This window comes from Bos taurus, chromosome 10 (assembly GCF_002263795.3).
Source record: "Bos taurus isolate L1 Dominette 01449 registration number 42190680 breed Hereford chromosome 10, ARS-UCD2.0, whole genome shotgun sequence".
Classification (NCBI taxonomy): Eukaryota; Metazoa; Chordata; class Mammalia; order Artiodactyla; family Bovidae; genus Bos; species Bos taurus.
Genome location: NC_037337.1, coordinates 23223494 through 23246843, shown reverse-complemented (window position 1 = coordinate 23246843; position 23350 = coordinate 23223494). Strand labels below are relative to the sequence as shown.

The 23350-nt window shown below is 39.1% G+C and overlaps 1 protein-coding gene and 1 gene segment (V, D, J or C); one reads left to right on the top strand and one right to left on the bottom strand.

The window, feature by feature from the left end:
* LOC100336282 (T cell receptor alpha chain MC.7.G5) overlaps positions 1-23350 on the top strand; it is a gene marked incomplete in the record, with an annotated part of 1089855 nt that overhangs the window by 106126 nt on the left and 960379 nt on the right.
* Positions 10783-11541, bottom strand: LOC100298434 (T cell receptor delta variable 1-like). The segment is given in 2 exon segments: positions 10783-11192; positions 11409-11541. Coding segments are annotated over 2 exon segments (378 nt in total).

Genomic DNA, 23350 nt, shown 5'->3' with positions numbered 1-23350 from the left:
CCCATAGGAATGAAACATTTGCAATACTCTATATTCTCTGTACTATTTGCCTTCACAGAACATGCCAACTTCCTGAAAATAACACAGGCTGAAACTCTAAGTCCTTTAAGCTACCAGATCTCAGGGGTTTGCAGATAGCCCCCCCTACAGTCCTAGTCACTATGTCACTCAGAGCATAGAAGTACTTGGTCAAATTACTTCAGTGGGCTTTTTCCTCAGGTGAAAGGAAGTTTCACTCTTCCTAAACTCAGATGCAAAACCTTTGATGCCTGAAACAAGATTGTTTCCAGACATGTACTTCAGGAGAAGCTGGAGTCCTTGGTTGGGGTACTGCACATACCAGTAAAGATTAGGTTGAAGAGAAAATGAGTAGTTGCACCTCAGCCCCCTGAGGGGCTCCTTCAGAGACAGTGATGTGGCCATCGGGCTGGGTCACTGACTGGGCTCCTGAACCATTAATACTGAATAAGTGAACTCAGCTAAACAAAAGTCTCTGTTCAAAGTCAAACCAGAACAATGTTCTGTGTGTGGACAAGAGAGTAAAATGGAACAGTACTCACTCAGCAGCAGGAGTGTCTCAAGCATCAAGGTGAACACCAAGGTCACGGTGGAGCAGTGAAGAGGCAGTGAGCTGCTTTCTGGGTGATTCCCCATGGACAGAAGTCTCATGACTGGGGGACTTGAATCCAAGTTGCTCTGCGGTTGAGGAGGAATGACAGGTGATATTGATTTCTTCTTCTGATGTAGACTGTAGAGGGAGCTAGGAAGAGAAGCTGTTTTAAAACTTCTGTCTCTAGTGTCTGAGATGCTTTACATGTCATTGTGTAAAAAATGGTGTCAGGATATCTCTTTAAATTGTAAGGAATGAAGGTTTTTTTGAGCTTATTCTAATCTTTCCCAGTTTTCACAACAGTGCCCTCCAGGGGTCAGATAGAGAAATAAAGAGAAATTCACAATTTTTGTTCACCCCCTTGCTGGCTTTGTATGGCTGAATTTTAAAGCATTATGATTATGTACAGAGCAGAATTTATGTTTTGTAGGCTCTGAAACTTACAAAATTGCACTTTCTATAGCAGCGCAAAATTATGGATAAAAATTAAATACAAAATAATGTTCAGAATGAGAAATACAATCATAGCAAATTATAAATTTTAGAAAGCAAATTCCACAGACAGCATAAATCTAGAAAACTGAGTCATACTTTAGTACTTATTTCCATGACACACTGCTATAGTACTTTTTGTTTCTATGCTTTTTGTCTTCATACTTTTTACGCTTTTCTTATGACAATAAATTTGTAAAAACTTTAATACAGAGAAAAGAAAGATAATCATTGATTGAAATTTGCTGTCTTAAAAAATTCAAAGTGCATTTTGAAAATGGATGAAAATTTATAGGATTATGGTCAAAATTTGGAAACAATCTATCACAGTACTATGTGCTACAAGATTTCATTACATTCCAAATTTTCTTATGTCATAACAAATCCTAAATACTATCAACTGATCACACCAATTAACAAGTTTATTTTCTATGTTAGTTTCCTATTGATGAGTGACAAATTATCAAGAACTTTTGTGATGGAACAACATCTGTTTATATCACAGGTTCTGTAAGTCAGAAATCAGCACACAGTTAAGCTGAACTCACAAGGTTGCAGTCAAGGAGTCAACTAAGACTGTCTGGGGCATGGGGTCCTCTTCCAGACTCAGTGGTTGCTGGTAGAATTCATTTCCTTGTGGCTGTAGCACTCATGGCAACTTGTTTCCTCAAGACAAGGAGGATGTCTCTGATCACAGGAAAAGTTTAAGCTCTTTTTTAAAGAGCTCACTTGATTAGATTAGGCCCACCTAGGACAATCTCCTTTTGATTCATTCAAGGTCATACTGATTAGAGACTTTAATTACACTTGCAAATTTCTTTTATGTGTGTGTGTGTGTGCTCAGCCCCTCAGACTCTTTGCAACCTCATGGACTGTAGCCCACCAGGCTTCTTTGTCCATGGAATTTTCCAGTCAAGAACACTAGAGTGGGTTGCCATTTCCTCCTCTAAGGGATCTTCCTAATCCTGGGATCAAACCCATATCTCCTGCATCAGCACACAGATTCTTCACCACTGCACTACCTGGGGAACCTTGGTATCATCTACCTACCATGGTTGTTAATGCCCTCATTGGACTGGCATGCTATGAGTTTCACTTTATTCTCATAAATGTAAACCATTGTGACCAGTCAGTAAGAAGTTAATATGAACAATAATAAATATGACCAGACGAGGCCATTTTCATACCAAAGGAAGAACATAAGCAAACTCATCTTCCAATGGATAGGGTGGAATGCACAGATATTCCACAGAGTGGAATGCAACAGCGTCCAATGAAACTATAAAAACATATTGGAACCAGTTAGGGAAGTGTTACATGTTCTTAAAATACTAAAAGTTCTGGCAATAGACTATCATGCCTTTTGGAAACAAAGACTTGTTAATGAATCATTACCAAAGGAACAGCAGTACAGTGTAATGTAAGGTAATTAGCATTAGTGTCAAACAGATTTTTGTTTGAAATCAGTCTCTGATGCTTAGCCTGTGAGATCTTGATAACAAGCACTTATATACTGAAGTGACTGTGAGCTGCATAAATAAATTCCACTAGGTCAAAATTAAATGCATTCTTAATTCAAATTCACTCTTGCAGATGCTAAATAAGCCTGTGGCTCACTCCATCACCACCTGACAGACTAGAATTATAGTAGAGTGGAAGTTGGGGTTTAACTGGCAAGGATCTTAACTCGTTAAGATATCTTATTTTTTGAAACATTTATAAAATATGGCTAGGGCCCTATGCATCTTGGAAATGATATGTTTAAGTAAGGGCCACCGAAGTTCAAGCTTTATTTTAAAATGAAATACTAAAAGTGTTATTTGCTCAGTGGTGTTTGACTCTTTGTGACCCCATGACCTGTAGCCTGCCAGGCTTCTCTGTCCATGGGATTCTTCAAGCAAGAATACTGGAGTGGGTTACCATTCCCTCCTCCAAGGTATGTTCCTGACCCAGGGATTGAACCCAGGTCTCCTGCATTGTAGGCAGATTCTTTACTGTCTGAGCTTTATAAGAAATATCTCATTTAATACAACAACATCTTGGGTTACTCATTTTTACTCTCCATTTTACAAACGCTAAACCTAGCTTCAAAGAATTTAAATTACACAGGATTGCAGTATTTTTAAGAGACAGGGTAGCGATTAGAATCTAGCTCTAACTCCAGAGACCAGTCTTATGTGCACTCCACTAAGACTGTTTGCATGATAATTGAAGCAATATGAGCAGATGAAATTTTCAAAGAATAGTATACAGATTGAGAGGAAAAGAGGGCCTAAGCAGTAGGAATGCTCTTCATGTGGGATGGGTAAAGAAGAATAGGAGATCTTGCAAAGGATCTCCCAGAAGTTAAAGTTTAAGGTTGGGGTACTGTGTGCCAGGAACACAAAGGTCCCCAGAAAGAGTGGCAAGCACTGCAGAGAGTGGCTGCTCGAATGTGGTCTGTAGGTAGGTAGCATTCGCGTCACCAGGGAGCTACTCTGACTTCAGAATCTCAGGCCCAACCCCAAATTCCTAAATCAGAATTTGCATTTTAATAATATTCCTGTGCACATTAAAATTTGAGAAATACATGTCTAGATGAAGGAGGTTAAAAATGTCTTTTAGATTTAACAATAAAGAGACCATTGGTGATTTTTAAGAAAACGGATTTTAGAAAATATTGGGAGAAAAAACAGAAGTGTATGGAGTGAAAAAGAGGTGACAGAGTGTAAGCAGTTATATGATCAGGGCTTTTAAACAATAGCCAGGGAGTAAAAGATAGATTGGTTGCAGGAGAGGCATGTATGGGATTTGGAGGGTATGAAATATTTTTTCTAAGATGAGAAAGCTTAAATATTTTAAATGAGTCCTAAAAAATCAGACCACAGAATTTGGATGATCAGTGGCCTAAGGTGCCATAGAAATCAGAAAGAATGGTGTCCGTGAAGTGTTTAGGCAAAGAGGTACTATTTCAAAGCAAAAGAGATACCTGTTTTATTATTATGGGACGGAAGGTGAATTACAAGTGTAAAAGCAGAATGTTTTATGAGATGCAGAAAGTTGAAGATTCATTTAAATATACTGAAATGGAGCTGGGCTCTATGGTCCTTGCCTCCCATGTCCTCAGCCTGCCCTTGTCTGTGAAAAAACTTAAGCCAAAGAAGAAGCTTCATCAGGCATCCCCCCATAAAGTCACATGCAAAGAGACCTGACCCCACTCTTTCAGCAAAGAGAAACTGAAAGTTTCTGAGAACTTTCAGAAATCAGTTTCCTCATTGTGGACTGCTGCTATTCAACTTGAGAGAGATTGGGATGGCAACCCATGGGAGGAAAAGCACTTTGGTTAGAAATTTTTTATATAAAATTTCCATTTAAAAATTTAAAACTTTCAAATGGAAAGAAACAAAAAGTCCTTCTAAGCTTTGCTTAATGGTGAAACTATTATTATTTGGTCTTGCTTGACTGTTTTCCTCTCCTTCTGCATTTTTTTCTGATTAAGTTTATTCTTTGAAATTCAGGGAAAGCCCAAGAGGCTAATGGTTTTCTATGCACAAGAAGCAACAGAGTTTGGGTATTGGGAGTCTGTTTCAGAAAGACCCTATAGAATCCTGCTGGGTTTCATATTGTGTGTGTGTGTGTGTGTGTGTGTGTGTGTGTGTGTGTGTTTGGCCTCTTGTGTGCCAAGCAGGGTTCAGGTTTGGAGGATGCTGTAGTAAAGAGATATTAAATGCCTACAGTTCAGTAGGAAGAGAGAAAAATTAAATGAATGCTGTTTTTTTTTTTTTTTAGAAAAAATAATTTTAAACAGAAATAAGTACTATAAACACAATACAATACTGTATTAAGACAGAGTTACTCTTGGGATGAGGAAGGGCATCTGCTCTAAGTGGAGGGGAGGCTCCACTCTGATACTTACCATGCAACACCAGGAAAAATACTGAACCCCCTTCAAGTTCAATTTCCTTTCCTGTAAGTACTCAGTGTCTTTCTGCTGGGCACTGGACTCAGCACTGGCACTTATTATCTCATTCATTTCTCATGAGAACTCTGCATGGTAGATTCTATCAATCAATTGATTGATAGATATTGATATTCTATCAATATCTAACATTGTAGATATGTGAACACTAAAGCAAAAAACCATTAAGTCATTTTCCCAAGATACTCAACTAATGAGTGGTAGATCTAGAAATACTAACCAAGTCTTCGGTCTCAAGCACTTTGTAACATTGCCTGCCTAAAGGTGAATTGATCCAACCTTGAAGTGTTCCAATAAGAATTAAGTAGGAACAAACATTCAAATCACCCAACATAATACCTTCCCTAACTTAAATATTCAATCAGCTGCAGCAATGAGCAAAATCTTGGGGGTAGGGTTGGGAGACAGAATCTGAAATTGCAGAATAATCTATCCACAAGATAAAGGTCAATATTTTTCTGGGATATGTATGAGTGAATGTGTGCTCATTCATGAATGACTCTGCAACCTATGGACTATGGTCTACCAGGCTCTTCTGTTCATGGGATTTTCCAGCAAGAATACTGCAGCAGGTTGCTATTTCCTACTGCAAGGTATATTGTCACCCTGCTTATTTAACTTCTATGCAGAGTACATCATGAGAAACGCTGGGCTGGATGAAGCACAAGCTGGAATCAAGATTGCCGGGAGAAATATCAATAACCTCAGATATGCAGATGACACCACCCTTATGGTACAAAGTGAAGAAGAACTAAAGATAGTGAAAAAGTTGGCTTAAAGCTCAACATTCAGAAAACTAAGATCATAGCATCCGGTCCCTTCACTTCATGGCAAATAGATGGGGAAACAGTGGAAAGAGTGGCTGACTTTATTTTTTGGGGCTCCAAAATCACTGCAGATGGTGATTAAAGCCATGAAATTAAAAGATGTTTACTCTTTATGACCAACTTAGACAGCATATTAAAAAGCAGAGACATTACTTTGCCAACAAAGGTTCGTCTAGTCAAGGCTATGGTTTTTCTTGTTGTCATGTATGTATGAAGAAAGCTGAGTGCCGAAGAATTGATGCTTTTGAACTGTGGTGTTGGAGAAGACTCTTGAGAGTCCCTTGGACTGCAAGGAGATCCAACCAGTCCATCCCAAAGGAGGTAGTCCTGGGTGTTCATTGGAAGGACTGACATTAAAGCTGAAACTCCAGTACTTTGGCTACCTCTTGCGAAGAGCTGACTCATTTGAAAAGATCTTGATGCTGGGAAAGATTGAGGGCAGGAGGAAAAGGGGCCAACAGAGGATAGATAGTTGGATGGCATCACCGACTCAGTGGACGTTGGTTTGGGTGAACTCTGGTTGTTGGTGATGGACAGGGAGGCCTGGCGTGCTGCAGTTCATGGGGCCACAAAGAGTTGGACATGATTGAGTGACTGAACTGAACTGAACTCCAGGGGATCTTCTATAACGAAGGATCAAACCGGCATCTTTTGTGGCTCCTGCATTTCCAGGCAGGTTCTTTACCAGCTCAGCCACCAGGGGAGCCCTTTCTGACGTATATGTAGTAGTTTACCTGGCAGATTTCATGTGTTATCATAAGTGTCCATGTCTATCATGTTCTTCTTACTATAAATGAGAAATTAATTCATTAGGGTGTTATTTTGAGAGATTGGGTGCCATAATATAAACTGGAATGAGTATACCAAGCAGTGTTTTCTGCAATTGTTAATTTTTTTCCCATTATTGACTCTTGTTCTCACTTCGCTAGATATTTCTATACTACAAGAAAAGACAGAGCAGTACATACAATTTTACTTTCAGAGAGGAAACTCCCATCTTGTGCAACAATTCCAAGCTTTCTTTTCAAGGTAGTCTCTTACTCTCCAGCCATAATCAGGCCATGTGCTGTATTTGTCATTTGAAGTCAATCACTTTCACATCTGGCAGGCAAAAGAAGAAGAAAAAAAAACAGCCAGTTTTGTTGAATGCTCTTTCTCCCCATTTCTGCATAGGGAAGTTTACTGAATGGTTCAGCAATGACAGCTCCCATTGTGATTATGCTTTTGCTGGCCAAATTTTTGGTTTTCTCTGCCACCAAAGCCAAATAAAAAGGACAGAGACAGAATTGGAGGAAATAGAAAGGTGGCTTTAAGAATACTGATGTAGGTTGCCATTCCCTTCTCCAGGGGATCTTCCTGACCCAAGGATCAAACCTGTGGATTCTTTACCATCTGAGCCACAAGGCCAGGGCTCACAGTCAGGAGTCAAGGTGATAATAGGATCTTGATTTCTTCCTCTTGCATTGTTTCCAAGATAGTCATAGCCTGGCATCTATGACCCAGCAATTGTCTGGCAGTTAGGTGGCTCTGAGGCCTTCTTTCTGATCTGTAACTACAAAGGGAAGGGTGTTGTAAGGGAAAACACTAGATAGCAGACATATTTAGCATAGAGACAAAGGAGACAGTGTGAATCGCAGCTCCTGCAGAGTTAGGGAGCAGTAAAGCAAACTTACAGATATGCAGAGTTAGGAGCAGTTAAGGTGAAACAAAACAAAAACAACTAGGAATGTTCACACCTTTCCCTATTGAAACTTCAGGGAATCTCTATCAGGGCTTCCCTGGTAGCTCAGTTGATAAAGAATCCACCTGCAATGCAGGGGACCCCGGTTCACCTCCTGGTTTGGGAAGATCCGCTGGAGAAGGGACAGGCTACCCACACCAGTAGGGACAGGCTACCCACTCCAGTATTCTGCCCTGGAGAATTCCATAGTCCATGAGGTTGCAAAGAATCGGACATGACTGAGCAACTTTCACTTCACTTCAGGAATGTTCAGGCCTGCTATCTGTTCTTTTTATCTTCTTTGGTCCCAGGAAAGGGAAAGAAAAAAACCTCATTTCTCTTTTTTTATTTTTCACTGCAACAGGCTTCCTCGGAGTTTAACCCATGATCACTGGAGGGGAGCAGAGAGGCCAGTGTAAGCATCATAAGATATTTGAGCAGGACACCAGCTGGCAGAGCTTTAGCTTTCATTCTTGATTCATGCAGTGTGTTACAGCCTGATTCTCAGAGGGGGAAAAAAAATAGAAAGATTTAGATAAAAGATTCATTTTCATGTTCATAAGAAGCTAGTTTGAAAGTATTATTTGTTTGCTTCCTTTTAACACTTTAAAAATGCTTTCCCTTGGTGACTTCTATTGCATCTGATATGAAATCAAGCATCATTCTTAATGATATTTCCCAGAATACAGTATCTCAATTTTCCATATTTATTGGCAAGATTATTTCCACTTAAATAGACCATAGGATTTGCCTTCAATACCCTTTGAACTTCTGTCAAAACCACAGTGGTGGGCTTGCAGAATGTCTTATTCACCTTGATGACTTTCCACATAGCATTGCTCCTGTGTAAGGAGCTTGTTTTATAGGAAGTCAAGGTGGCAGTGAGTGAAGGTGCTTGTTATGAGCAAAAATGTTATGGAATGGGTAATGGAAAAGGTAGTTATAAATACTACCAGCAATCGTGTGGTCATTTGCAGTAACAAAAACTGTAATAGTCAGAAATGGAGTATTTCCTGCCATATCAGTAAACAAGGATGTCACAGTCATCAGCACCTGCAGCCCAGTGCGAGCTCCTGAGCCTAAGGGCACTCAGGAAGGAGAAGAATATCTGTGATCTAACAACCATCAGAACTGCAGTCACTCCCTACCATGAGACTAAAGGAGCTCAGGATGTAAGAAACACAGATACTGGCCCCAAGATAGCTGAGGTGAATAGTAAAAGAATGACTTCAGTGAGCCCAGACTCTTGCATCTCCCCATGCATAGAAGTGTGCTAGACTCCTTAACTTGCGCTTAGTCGCTCAGTCATGTCTGACTCTTTGCAACCCCATGGACTGTAGACTGCTAGGTTCCTCTGTACATGGGGATTCTCCAGGCAAGAATACTGGAGTGGATTGCCATGCCCTCCTCCAGGGAATCTTCCCAACCTAGGAATCAAACCCAGGTCTCCCTCATTGCAAGCAGATTCTTGACTGTCTGAGCCACGAGGGAAGTCCATCCTTAACTTGAGATATCTGTTTTTCTTTAATTAAAAATAATCTTTTGATGTTCCGACTACCTGCACTTTGTTGCAAAACTTCTATACCACCTGGCTCCTCTGCTCACCTCCTTGGAGCAGTTCTTTCAGGTTTACTTGAGATGCTATCTCCCAGGCTTGAAGTCCTAAAAATTCCCACCAGATAGAATGTAACTCTCAACTTCTGGTTGTGAATATTTTTTAAGTTGACAGTAGTTATGACAATCTCTTTTTCAGTTTGATATGAATATGTTTATGTATAGAGTAACCATTTTTAAATCTCTCCCCCACTTGCCTGCCTATAGAAACATATGATGTGCAAAATACAAGTTAACGTTGAATCGATTGTATCTCAGTAGTTAAGATGCAGGATACAATGGGACAGTGTGGGTGAGGTATAAAAGGAAAGAACACCACCCAATGGATAAGTGAACTTAATATCCCTTGAAGAGGGTGTGGCAATGCACTCCAGTATTCTTGCCTGGAGAATCCCATGGACAGAGGAGCCTGGTGGGCTACAGTACATAGGGTCATGAAGAGTCGGATGTGGCTGAAGCAACTTAGTACACATGCACAGACCTGGTATACTCTTTTCAGGAGAAGTTTATATTGATTATGGTCAAATGGGGAATAATAATCGTATTAACAAGAAGCATAGTTTTGCTGTTTTCTTTATTTGAAAGTGTGTTGTTAAAAGAAGTATAGATGGATGACCAGTTGACATAGAAGGTACTGGAATAGCTTTGTAGTGTCTCTACTAGCTGGAAATCTATGACTCGGAATTTGTTTCTCTGTATTGTTCTGGGTTAGGGTTGTCCATAAAAAAGATTGTGCAAGGTTTAGAAGGTAGTTGTTATAAAGTAGCCACATTTTTTTATGCCCTGCTGGTTGGTGCAGGGCTCCAGTCACTGTGCAACTCACACGTGTTGCTGCTGATCTGCTAGCTCATCTTATTGTTGACTTACAACTCCTTAACCTCCAACCAGATCTCCTCCTCATCATCTCTCTGTCTTGGGCCAATGTGCATGTAGCATGGTGATAAATATCCACTTCTCCTAAAGATCACCCACTACAGTGAGACTGAAGGAGGTGAGAGACAGACAAGTTTTTAGTGTGTCTTTGTGGGTTCCAGTCGTCCTCATGGGTTCTAGTATGTCCTTAAATGCCAGTTTTCTCATGCTTTTGTCCATATCCAATTTCCATATCCAATTTCCAAATGAGACTCTAGTTGATTTAAAGTAAATTCAGGCTCAGCACAAGATGCAAAGGTAACAGCTTTGTATAAACTCCTCCACCAACTCTAGCAATTGCCTGAGAATTCTGTTCCTTAAAATGAGTTTCTTATTCTGTATTGCTGGGGTTCTACTTTTCTGATTGTACCCTAACAGACACAAAACCTAAGAAGAAAAGATTAAGAAAATTATATTCATGACCATTTCGGAAAATTAAACCCAGATTTATAATGTGAGATTTTTTTAGATGCAGTTGCCACATTAAATTATTACAGGGCAAGTTTTCAAATTTAGACAACTTTGCACATGTTCTGTATGATTGATATAAAATTTAAAAAATCAAGACTGAGAGTTAGTCTGGACATCTGTTCCTAGTGACTTAAAAGGAGCTTCCAGACCACAGATTAAGCAACCACACAACTACCATTTCTGGTCTGGGATCTGCAGGTGCATATTTCAGCTGGAGTTCTGCAGCAGGGAAGCTCTGTTTTATTAAACTCTGGGGTTTTTATTTAGCTATTCCCATTACTTCAAGCACTGTGAGCTCCCAGAGAGCACAGAAATACTTGGCAGAATCTTCCAGCTGTAAGTCTGAAATGGTGAGGCTGATGGATTTACGAGCTTTCTGGAAATTTACAGAGTAGCGGCCATGCCTTTCATTCTGGCCAGAATGACCAATAAGGTAAATCATCTCTCCATTGGGAAGCAGCTTGTACCAAAACATGTAGTGATAAGAGCTCCAGGTTGTTGCATACCGACAGTTCAGAGTGACTGACTGTCCCAGTTGACTGGATATGTCTGGCTGGTCTTGAATAACTGTCTGCGCCATTCCAGATCCTGTGGGGAAAAAATCAGCAGACAGAGCTGAAGTAATGAACAAAATAATGTAGGAATTAGACTAATTTGGGACCGAAAGAAAACCCAAATTGAAATCATAATAAGTATGCTTTTCTCCAACCCTCCTTTCCTCCCCAAGTCACTGTGAAGCACCACGCGCCTGTGTGCAGTCCTTTCACCCTGAACACTCGCACCCATGTTTGGAAGCATCCATACCAGAGAAGGTGAAGGCCAGGAGCACCCAGAGCAGGTTGGAGAACGGCATGAGGCATGGATTTCCCTGCACAAATGTGCTCAGTTCTGCCTCAAGCTGAGAGTTCAGTGTCTTTGAGTGCCTGGCAGCTCATATACATACTACCCAGTACCTGTGTGACTCCCCACAACAGGAAATGGGGGCTGTCATGTTCATAGACCACATATGTGGTCTGTGCACATATGGCAACAAAGTCTGGCTCACCACAACTTTATTTTGTCTTCTTGTCTTTTCCTGGTAATTTGAGTTAGGCAGATCCTGAAAAGGAGTATGGAAAGAAACAATTAGTATTAAAGGTATGAGCTGAGGGGAACAGAATTTTAAACAAGTTGACAAATGTTGATAATTATTCAGTAAAATAATTTTACCAGCTCATTTAAGATAGAGTTTAGCATAGGCTATGAACTCTTTTTGTAACTTACTTACTGGTCATTCGGTTAGCCTATACTTACCTTTCCTCCATTCAGAAACAACGACTTTTTTTAAAACCCACAGATTTTCAGCTTTCTTGGTGAAAAGCTATCTTATCCAAAATAATTAACTTATCTTTTTTTTTCCTTAACTGGATTTTAGGGCTCTATTTAGATTTTTTAGTAAATAAAATTACTTTAACATGAAATGAAGAAACATCAGTTCTTCTGATTTTTCAGAATCTATTCATTTGTATGTGTTTTTATGAAACTGTAACAGGAATAAAATATTGTTCTTTTGAAATCTGACATTGAATCTTATTTATTAGACTTTGAGGAGGATCAGGATATTCAGTCTTGTTGCCTCTACATGGAGAACTGTACTTATTAGATCATGTGTCCTAGAATTTTACTGATGTCACTCTGAAAGCTATAAGATATTGATGAAGAAAATTGAAGATAATGCAAGTAAATATAAAAATATTTCATGTTCATGGATTTAAGAATAAACAATATGAAAATGTCCTCTGAACCAGAGCAATCTATAGATTTAAGGCAACCCCTCTCAAAATAGTCATGGCATTTTTCATGCAACTAGGACAAATAATTCTTAAATTTGTATAGAACCACAAAAGACCACAAATAGTCAAAGCAATTTTGAAAAAAAAAAAGGAACAAAGTTGAAGGTATCACAGTCCCTGACATCAAAATATGATTCAAAGGTGTTATAATCTAAAATACACATTGCTGGCCAAAAAACAGAGATTCAGTCAATGGAACAGAATAGGGAGTCTAGATTTTAATCCTTGTATACATGGTCAATCGATCTATAACAAAGGAGGCAAGAATTAGCAATTGGGGGAAAGACTGCTTCTTCTATACATGGTGTTAGACAACTAGACAGCTACATGTTAAAGAATGAAATTAGAATATTTTCTCACAGCATATACTAAAGTAAACTCAAAATGGATTAGAGACTTAAATATAAGACCTGAACTCATAAATTCTTAAAGAAAGTATAGACAATATGCTTTATGACATTCATCTTTGCCATATTTTTGTCTCCATTTCCTCAGGCAAGGACAAAAAGAAACAACACAGAAAATAGGGCCTAATTAAATTAAAATATTTTGCACAGTGAAAGAGGCACACAAAATATTTTGCACACAAAAAAGGCAACCTATCAAATGGGAGAAGATATTTGGAAGTGATTGGTCAATAAGGGGTTAATGTCCAGAATATATAAAAATCTTTTGCACACAATATCAAAACCACAGGCAGAGGACATGAATAGGCATTTTCCCAAAGAAACATACAGATGGCAAACAGACACATGAAAAGATGTTCAACATCTCTAATCATCAGGTAAATGCAAATCAAAACCACAATGAGATATCACCTCACTCCTATTAGAATACTATCATGACAAAAATGGAAAATAATTGAGTATTGTCAAGAATGTGGAGAAAAGGGAAAACTTGTGTATTCTTGCTGGAAAAGTAAGCTGGTGTAACCTCTATTTAAAACAGTATGAAGATTCCCCAAACCAATAAAAATATAACTACTATATGATTCGGGACTTCCCAGGTTGCTCAGCAATAAAGAATCCACGTTCAGTGCAGGAGACACAATTTCGATCCCTGGGTCAGGAAGATCCCCTGGAGTAGGAAATGGCAGACCACTCCAGTATTCTTGCTGGGAAAATTTCCAGAGACAGAGGAGCCTGGCGACCTATGTTTCCATGAGGTTGCAAAGAGTCGAACATGACTGCAATGACTTAGCATGCACATGCATTATACAATTCAGCAATTCCATTCCTGGGTATCTATCAGAAGAAAACAAAAACACTAATTCAAAAATATCTATGCACCCAAATGTTCACTGCAACATTATTTCCAATAGTGAAGATATATAGAAACAACCTCAGTTTTCACTCATATGAATGGATCTAGAAGATATATATGTGTGAGTGTGTGTGTGTATACAACAGAAAATTATTATCCATAATGATATTATTATCCATAAAAAAGAATAAAATTTTGCCAGCATGATAGACCTGGAAGATATCACACTTAGCGAAATGTCAGATAGAGAAAGACAAATACTGTATGCTTTCACTTTTATATGAAATCTAAAACCAAAACAAATTAGCAAATATAACAAAATGGAAACAGACTCAGACATATAGGGAACAAACTATTGGTTACTAAGGAGAAAGGGGCGGGTGTAGGGGTGAAATAGGTGAAGGGGACTAAGAGGTAGAAACTTCCACTTATAAAATAAATAAATTAAAACTAGGTAATGTGCAGTGAAGGGAAAGAATCAACCCTGCCAAGAACTTGACTGTAGCCAGTGAAACTAATTTTAGACTTCTTGCATCCAGAACTGAAAGAGGATAAATTTGTTTCAAGTGATCAATTCATATATGAACACTGAACAGATATTTTCTGTTTGGTTTGCCCCAGTCATAGGATGAGATGTGAGTATTTGCAATTTGCAAACATGAGTAATTGGAGAGTTATTTGTATTTGTAATTATGGTAAGGCAGATTTGAATATTCTTGAGACACCCAACTAAACTGGATAACATCTTTATTGGAGTCATTTTCTCCCCTTTTAGATTCTTTCACTTTTTATCATTTTGGTGTCCAGCATATTGTGTTTAAATATTTACTTTTAAATCTGTAGTCTTATCTAGATACTCTCCTAGCTACAAGTCAGAGGTTCTAGTGCAGAAGGAAATATAGGAGATATTCAGAAGGGAAAAGACCAAATCCCAAATTCATTGGGCCAAAAAGTGTTTGTGGTTAAAGCTGTCCTAGTGTAGGTAAGAAATACTAAACAGGGCAAATACCTGGTAACGGCGTCACGGTGTGACTGTGGCTGGAGGAGGGGCTGAGCTGAGAAACAGCTATTTCCAATTTTATTGGAATGAAGAAGGAAAGAATTGGTTTGGATTTCAGTATTATTTCAGGGTATGAAGGCAGAAAGTTGACACATCTATTAATTTTAATGAATTTTTTACTTCTTGTAGATAGAAATTAAGTACCTTCCAAGATAATTAATAGAAGAGATCCTGGGTTAAGAAATGTGATGAGTGTGAGAAGTTTTGAAAAAGTCACTGTAGGAATTGACACTGAGAAATGATTACAGAGAAAAAGAACACTTTCTTGGAAGCACTGTGGGTCTAGTTAGTGTTGGAGGTGATAACGATTTCAATGACACCAGTCTGCCCATCTGTGTGATTTTCTTGAACTCTGCTTTATCAAAGTATATAAGAAAGTAGATTTTTTTTGTAGTTTGATCTTTATAATGACTGAATAGTATTCCATGGTATGTGTCTAATATAGTGTTTTGAATCATTATCCCAATGAGGAACATAAAAAGGCAGATATTAATCCATGATTAGGAGTTAATAAGATTATTGATATGACATAGAATTAACTCAAAACAATGAAGTTAGTGACTGAAGACTGATTGAAGGAGGACTGTGAAGTTTAGATATTGTAGAAAGAGAAATAAAAGATTGGAAACTTCTGAGAAATAAGATAACAATAAAGAGATCTGGGGACTAAATGATCATAAAGAGTCAAAGAATGAATGCAGCAGAAGAATATGAGTGTAAGAATCTGAGGATGCAAGATTTAGACAGATATAAGATTTCAGAGGTGGAGCGGCATCTAACCAGAGAAATATCATCACATCTTTCTGGAGTGTGGCCCTGGGAGTTTGTGACTGAGAAGGATCCTAACTGATAGACTTCAGAGTTGATGAGTTCAGGCTTCTCTCTGAATTGTTCTCTCTGAATTTAAGTCAAGGAGTATTTTAGGTTACAGTAGAATCTTATGTGTTTACATCTTCAATATATAAGGAAGAGTGTGGCGGTGTCACACTGAATAATTCTCACAGACACACAGGATTGTAAGAGATGGTGCAGGGAGAGTTCATGGAAGAGCAACTCTCTGAGAAAACGCTGAGCGCATATTTATTGGTAACTTATCGTATAATCTTTAACTAAGAGCAGTAAAGCAAGACAGAGACCAGCACTCTGGGGTTAAGGAAGATACCTCCTGGAGGTCTGAAGGAAATCACATGAGAGTTGTAAAGAAAGGTCGTTGAAGAAAGGGGGGTTTGTTTATCATGCAGAACAGCATCTTGCAATGCTGACCTGTCAACCAGAACATCTAACTTAAAGGCAGGGGAGAGCAAGCAAGGAAGAGGGAATGAGTAAGATTCAATTCCAGGAGACATTTCTGAGAAAACAGTAAAACAAGGTTCCCACAGAAGAGTGATGTTTGTAAAGATGAGAGTGATAAAAGGAATAGGGAAAAGTAGGGGAAAAGGTAAAGCCCCAAAAGGTCAAAGACAAGAGTCTGTTTTTCTGGGGGGTGTGGTAGTGACAAGAATGCCGTTCTCATCTCTAAATTTGAAGTGTTTTAGATGAGGGAGGACCAGAAGTAACCACAGCGAAAGAGCTCTATTACAAACTGTCAGGTTTCAGTTATGATATGTGGAAGGAACTTTTACAGGGGCTACTGAATGTTTATTTTCAGTAGAGTGAGGATTTAGAGGGCAAAGTAGAAAGCAGTGTGGGATGGTAAGAGGTAGTCAGGTCAATGTAGAAAATTAAACAGGTCAGACTCCTTGGTGAATCATTCCTCTTTGCAAGGAGTCAATCAGAGTTAGGAGCAAATGTGCCTTCAAAGGTCCTAATACAGAGGAATGTGGCCACAACCAGATCAACTGGTGCTCAAGTCTGTAAGAAGACGTCATAAATCAGTAAATTTTGGCTATCCCAATGGATTATTTTCAGAAGTTTTCTTTTCTTTGTGTTCAGAAAATTGTCTTCTCCATGTGCCATGAGTGTATACACTTGTTTCTTATAACCCTCTTACATCTTATCTACTTTAGGGGCAAGTCAATTTGAAATCACTTAGTATGTTGCGCATTTCATGCAATTCTGATAGAATGAATTAGATATTCTTCTAACTTAGAATCAATCTCTCAGATGTGCCTAACAGATGGAGTTTGTGAAACATTAGAATCCTCAGTGTAGCATCGTTCACATCGTATTCTTGGATATTCAAAAAGACTGAGAAATTTGTCCTGGTGTGTAGGATGTGCATGGAAATGTAAATGGCTATGTTTATCATACTTTGGAAATTGTTTTGATTCTGTGAGTGAAATCTGAGGTAACAGATACTTGTACTCAAGTCTCAGAAAGTACAATGAGAGGTGCTCTAGCACTTTCCAAAGATCAGCATATCCCTTCAGGACACTTTCAGTCACCTTTTCCCTCATTTCCTCCTCTTCCCAGCTTTAGAGCTCACTTGCTTATTTCCTCACTTTGCTTTTCCTAAAACATATCTTTCTGTCTGTTTTATTTATTGAAGTGTTCTCAGTAATTATCATAGTACCTGATGAATAGTAGCTGCTCAATAAACATTTATTGAATAAAGAAATATTCTTGGCTGAACACTTTACTGACAATTGCTAGGGATGCAACAAAATATAGGGGGCATGAGTTAGATCTTCTATAAAAATAGAAGAAAGAGTCTAAGGACATCACATGGGATATCATAATGAAAACAAAAATGTATTCCAAAATCCTTATTCATTCATGGACTCATTAAATTTTTCCTTCCTATTTACCTTTTTTCTTTCTTTCTTCCCACCTTCTCTCTTTTCCTTCCTTCCTTTTTCTGTTACCCATTCCTATCATTATTAAATGTGAAATTAGTCCCCACTTATTTTATTAGGCTCTTCCTGTGAACTTCAGTTCATTCCAATACACACTTCTCTTTATCTCTGACATTCTTCATAGACTGTGATAAATGGTATAAATTTCTGCTTGTTTTATTAAAACTTTTAATTATTGTGTTTGTCATAAGGTGGTGGACACCACATAGTTTGAAAGATTATGGTTGCATGTAGCTAGATAGAGCCCCCTGGAAAGATGCAAGGAATTCTCCTAACTTTGCAAAAAAGAATAACAAAAAAATGTTCATTTAGACATCAGTTGGATACTCACAGTCAGCGTATTATCACAACTATAAGTCAATGAAAATCTAAACAATGCATATAATGATTCAGCAACGTGCCCAAGGAAGCACAGTGCTTGTCAATCCTAAAGTAGTGAACCAATTTGATTAATAAAAAGCCTCTTCTTATATTGAGGCTTCCCAGGTGGCACTAGTGGTAAAGAACCTGCCTGACAGTGCAAGAGATATAAAGACACGGGTTCAATCCCAGGGTTGGGAAGATCCCCTGGAGTAGGGCAAGGCAACCCACTCCAGTATTCTTGCCTAGAATCCATGGACAGAGGAGACAGTCAGGATACAGTCCAGAGGGTCACAAAGAGTCAGACATGACTGAAACGACTTAGCATATATGCACATTGTGTATAGTAAAGTACATTTGGATTGTTAAAATAAAAAATACAGGTAATTTCCTATTTGTGGAGGATGCAAGATATGTCTTCTCACTCTGTTGAAGTATGACTGTTTACAGCATATAGAGGGCAAGATGCTACTTCTCCAAAAATTTTAAATGTGCCTTTTATTGAACATCTAATCAAATTTTCTAGTATCTAATTCATATATCTAATTACATTTTTCATGTACATGCCAAAGTGATTCTACAAAGATGTGTAAGACAACATTCTTTATGATAGCAAAGAACAAGAAACAATTATCATTAATGAGTTAAAAATTAATTAATTATTAATTAATTTAATGATAAAATGTTTTAAAGTACTAACTAAGCATCAGAAAGAATGCAGTGGGTCACTCCACTTTGTTTCAACTGTAGAAAGAGCTCCAGGACATTATTAAATGAAAATTAAAAAGCACAATGTAAAAAATCCAAATAAATTCAATTTAATGGCAAATCATTTGATCTGTTTGTGTGTACATATGGTATGTATGTGTATAAATGTGTATGCAGTTGCATAAAGTGGTGTGCAAAGATATGTGCATATGTGTTCAGTTGTGTCCAACTCTTTGCAACCCACTAGACTGTAGCCACTCAGGCTCTTCTGTCCATGGGATTCTCCAGGCAAGAATACTGGAGTGGGTTGCCATTTCCTACTCCAGGGGAATCTTCCTGACCCAGGAACTGAACCTGCCTCTGTTGTGTCTCCTGCATTGGCAGGAAGATTCTTTACCACTGCACCACCTGGGGTTCAATTCAGTTCAGTGGCTCAGTCCTGTCCGACTCTTTGCAACCCCGTTGACTGCAGCAGGCCAGGCTTCCACATCCATCACCAACTTCCGGGGCTTACTCAGACTCATGTCCATTGAGTTAGTGATGCCATCCAACCATCTCATCCTCTGTCATTTCCTTCTCCTCCTACCCTCAATCTTTCCCAGCATCAGGGTCTTTTCAAATGAGTCAGTTCTTCGCATCAGGTGGCCAAAGTACTGGAGCTTCAGCTTCAGCATCAATCCTTCCAATGAATATTCAGGACTGGTTTCCTTTAGGATGGACTGGTTTAATTTCCTTGCAGTCCAAAGGACTCTCAAAAGTCTTCTCCAACACCAAAGTTCAAAAACATCAACTCTTCGGTGCTCAGCTTTCTTTAGAGTCCAACTCTCACACCCCATACATGACTACTCAAAAAACCATAGCTTTGACTAGACGGACCTTTGTCACCAAAGTAATGTCACTGCTTTTTAATATGCTATCTAAGTTGGTCATACCTTTTCTTCCAAGGAGCAAGCATCTTTTAATTTCATGACTGCAGTCACCATCTGCAATGATTTTTGAGCCCCCCAAAATAAAGTCTCTCCCTCTTTCATTGTTTCCCCATTTATTTGCCATGAAGTGATGGGACTGGATGCCATGATCTTAGTGTTTTGAATGAAGAGTTTTAAGTCAACTTTTTCATTCTCCTCTTTAATTTTCATCAGGGGGAAGCCTTTCATCAGGGAAACCTTTCACCTGGGGAACTGTGCAAAAATATATGTAATTGAAATAAACAGGCTGATATGATATATATTAAACTGTTAGAAAAGGACAGTGGGAGGAATCTCCTTCATTTGGTGGAATGAAGGAGATACAGCTATGGGCCTTCACTTTTGCTCTGCCTGAGACTTTTATGATGAGATAGATTTATGTGCTGTTTAGAGAATATAGAAAATGATGAAAACTCTTTATAGAGGCAGAACTAGACAGATTAAAAATAAATATTCACTTAGTTTTTGTTTCCTTAAATTTTTTTTTATCACAAACATGTGTTCTAGAGTAGTAACAAAATAACATTTCAGATTTTCCTCTGAGTAAGATCAATCTGCAAGTGAAACAACTGTAATAATATGCATTTCTGAGTATGGATTTGTCCTGGGTCCAAATGAAAGAAGCCTTTGGAACAGGAGAATTAGTTGTGTTTTCCTTATCTTTTCATCTTTAACACACTGAAACCAACATTTTATTGACACAAGGAAGAGCCATGACAAACTATTAACACCTCTTCACTTTTTTCCTGTGTTAAAATTATGATTCTTCGTTTCCTTATCATTCATAGCCACATCAACCAATGAAGCACTTCTTCCTTGTCCTCTTCCTCTTCTTTTCTCTATCCATCTTCTTCCATTTCCCTTCCCTTCATTCCCCTCATGTCTTACTGCTCTTCTGATTCTCCTTCCAGATGACTCTAGATTTGCTCTTGCGACTGCTCCTGCAACTCTGCCCCCTCCCCCCAATCTTCCCACCAGAGAGATACTGCACAGGTGCAGCCCCGTCTGTCCCAGTGTGCCTCTCTCAGGACGCAGTAGTACACAGTGGTGTCTCTCAGGGTGACCTAGGGCAGGACCAAGGTGCTGGACTTTCTGTCTGAAGCTATGTGCAGAGAGGCCGTGCTGCTGTTCACTGTGCCTCGTAAGCCATGAATGATATACTGTGGACTCTGATTGGGATTTTGCTGATACCAATGTATATAGTATCTCCACCAATGGTAGAGTGGTTACAAGGCAGGTTTACATCCTCTCCTTCAGCACAATCCATGGAGCCAGGCTGGGTGGGCTTAGCATTAATCACAGTCCCTAAAGGGTCAAGAAAATAAAATTATCCCCTGAGAACAAATCAGTGTAATTCTGTGGATCAAGGGCACAACACTCCCCAAACTGTCTGGACCTACTCCCTACTCCAGTGTTTTTATCTATGTCCTGAGAAATATTATTGGTGCTTATTATATAGGGACCAAAGACACACGGCAAGAATCAAAGAACTCTACAGGCTTTATCGCAGGGTCCTTGGCTCAATAACCTCAGAGATTTCTTCCAACCTACTTACTGCCAAGGTCTCTTCCGGATCATGGCTATGAATTAATCTGTCATGTAGAAGTTTGCTCTCACTAGCAAATGCATAGATCTGTTCTCAATTCCATTGCCATAATGCTGAATAAAACACAGGGAGTAGAGATCAAGTGACGCTTTATGGTCCCTTGGCCTCAAAGTCAACGCTTGTAGACACAGAACACTTACCCAAGGTCAGAAAAACAGTTACTCCAATCACCAGCCTCATACTTCAAGGACAAACCAGGATTGTGGGCTCAGAGCTCACACTTGTGTCTGCTCCTAGGCTTATTTCCAGAGAACAGAAACAACTGCTGCTAGTAGAGACTTACAAGCAGTGCAGGTATCTGTTGCAGTGTGTTGTTGCCAGGATCTGTCAGCCAATGATCAAGCAGCTCCCTGTCTAGGTCTTCCTTCCCTGTTTTAGTCACATCCTGCAAAGAAGGCGACACATCCCCAACTCACAGGGTGCTGATTGCTATCCCTTGTGAAGTTTAAAGTCTGGCTCTGGAAAAGGAACATCAATCACAGTGGTGTGTCTATCCAGAATCTGTCTTCTATCATTTCTTCTTCAAAGACATTTTCTGATGCTCCATGAAGCTTGTGGAAAACATTGTTTAATCCCATAAAGTTTTACTGAGCTCTATATTGTAAAGAGATGAAAATTCCCATCCATGTTCTAGTAAATGTATGTGAGATTTCAAAGTAGGCTGTGGTTGTTCTGAGGGACAGGAAATATTAGCAACATTGAGACAAAGAGCTAAACATCTTGAGCTTGGACATTGGAGCTCAGCATCCTGAAAATGTCCTTGGAATCATGCATCTGTCTCCATCTAGGCAGACGTTTCTCAATGCATCGGTTCTTGATATAGTAACTGATGACAAGGATGGTATTCTCCTCATCCTCCTTGAGCAATTGTCCTTAATCCTTACGCCCTCTGTGCCCAAGTTTGTAGGTGCTCTGCACCAAGGATGCAGACACTGAGAGAAAAGACAGAAGGGAAAGCAAACTATCTGGGGTGGTGAAGGGTGGAGGTGGATGATCCTGGCAGAAAAAGAGGAGTGAAGAGAAAAGAGCATAAGGAATAGGGAAGGGAAGAGTTAACCAGGTGTGGGAAATGGGAAAGCAGTGTTCAGGGAGGTACATGGAAAAGATTTAGGCTATAAGGCTATGATTCCCTGAAACTTTGACCACATGCACTCAACAAAGGACTATAAAATCAGTTTATCGAAAAAACAATGAAAATCTGTCAGTTTTCTTCACTTTTCTGTGGGACATCGATGGAAAACATGTTTCCTTTCCTTTATAGCCAGAAAAGACCACTGTTTCCAAAAAAAGCAGCCCCCTCTTGTGACTGAATAAACAAACTGCAGAGCTAAACTCCCAGAGTTGGGAGACTGACATTGAAACATGTAGAATATCATGCAAGAAACGAGTTGCCAGTCCAGGTTCGATGCGCGATACTGGATGCTTGGGGCTGGAGCACTGGGACGACCCAGAGGGATGGTGTGGGGAGGGAGGAGGGAGGAGGGTTCAGGATGGGGAACACATGTATGCCTGTGGCGGATTCATTTTGATATTTGGCAAAACTAATACAATTATGTAAAGTTTAAAAATAAAATAAAATTAAAAAAAAAAAAAAAAAGAAGTCAACCTTCTGAAAAGTTCCTCATTCGAAAGGTAAATATCCCTGGTGGCTCAGCCAGTAAAGAATCCGCCTGCAATGTAGGCAATGGGGGTCCTGGATCAGGAATATCCTCTGGTAAAGGAAATGGCTGCCCACTCCAGTGTTCTTGCCTGGGTAAATCCATGGACAGAGGAGCCTGGGGGCAACAGTCCATGGTGTCCCAAGAGCTGGACATGACTGAGAACACACACACATCGTAGTTGTACCACCTCTGTACTCAGCTGTGTTTTCTTAGTTCTATACTGCTCCACAAAAGATTTTAATTATTTTTGGCTTCTTTGTTTTGTCATACCCCCATTATGATCCTCAGTTGTCAGCTTCTTTGTAGTTTTCCTTTTGTCTTTAACCTTCCCATATTTTAAGGTTATTCAAAGTTTATAAACAGAAGTTGCTACATATAAAGCACTCAAGAGTTATCTGTTTTCTGAATGAGTAGATGAGCTGTTACTCATGAACTTAGTGAAAGAAGTTATGCTGAGCAACTCTTGAAATTATTCTAAAAGCAATCTTTCAAT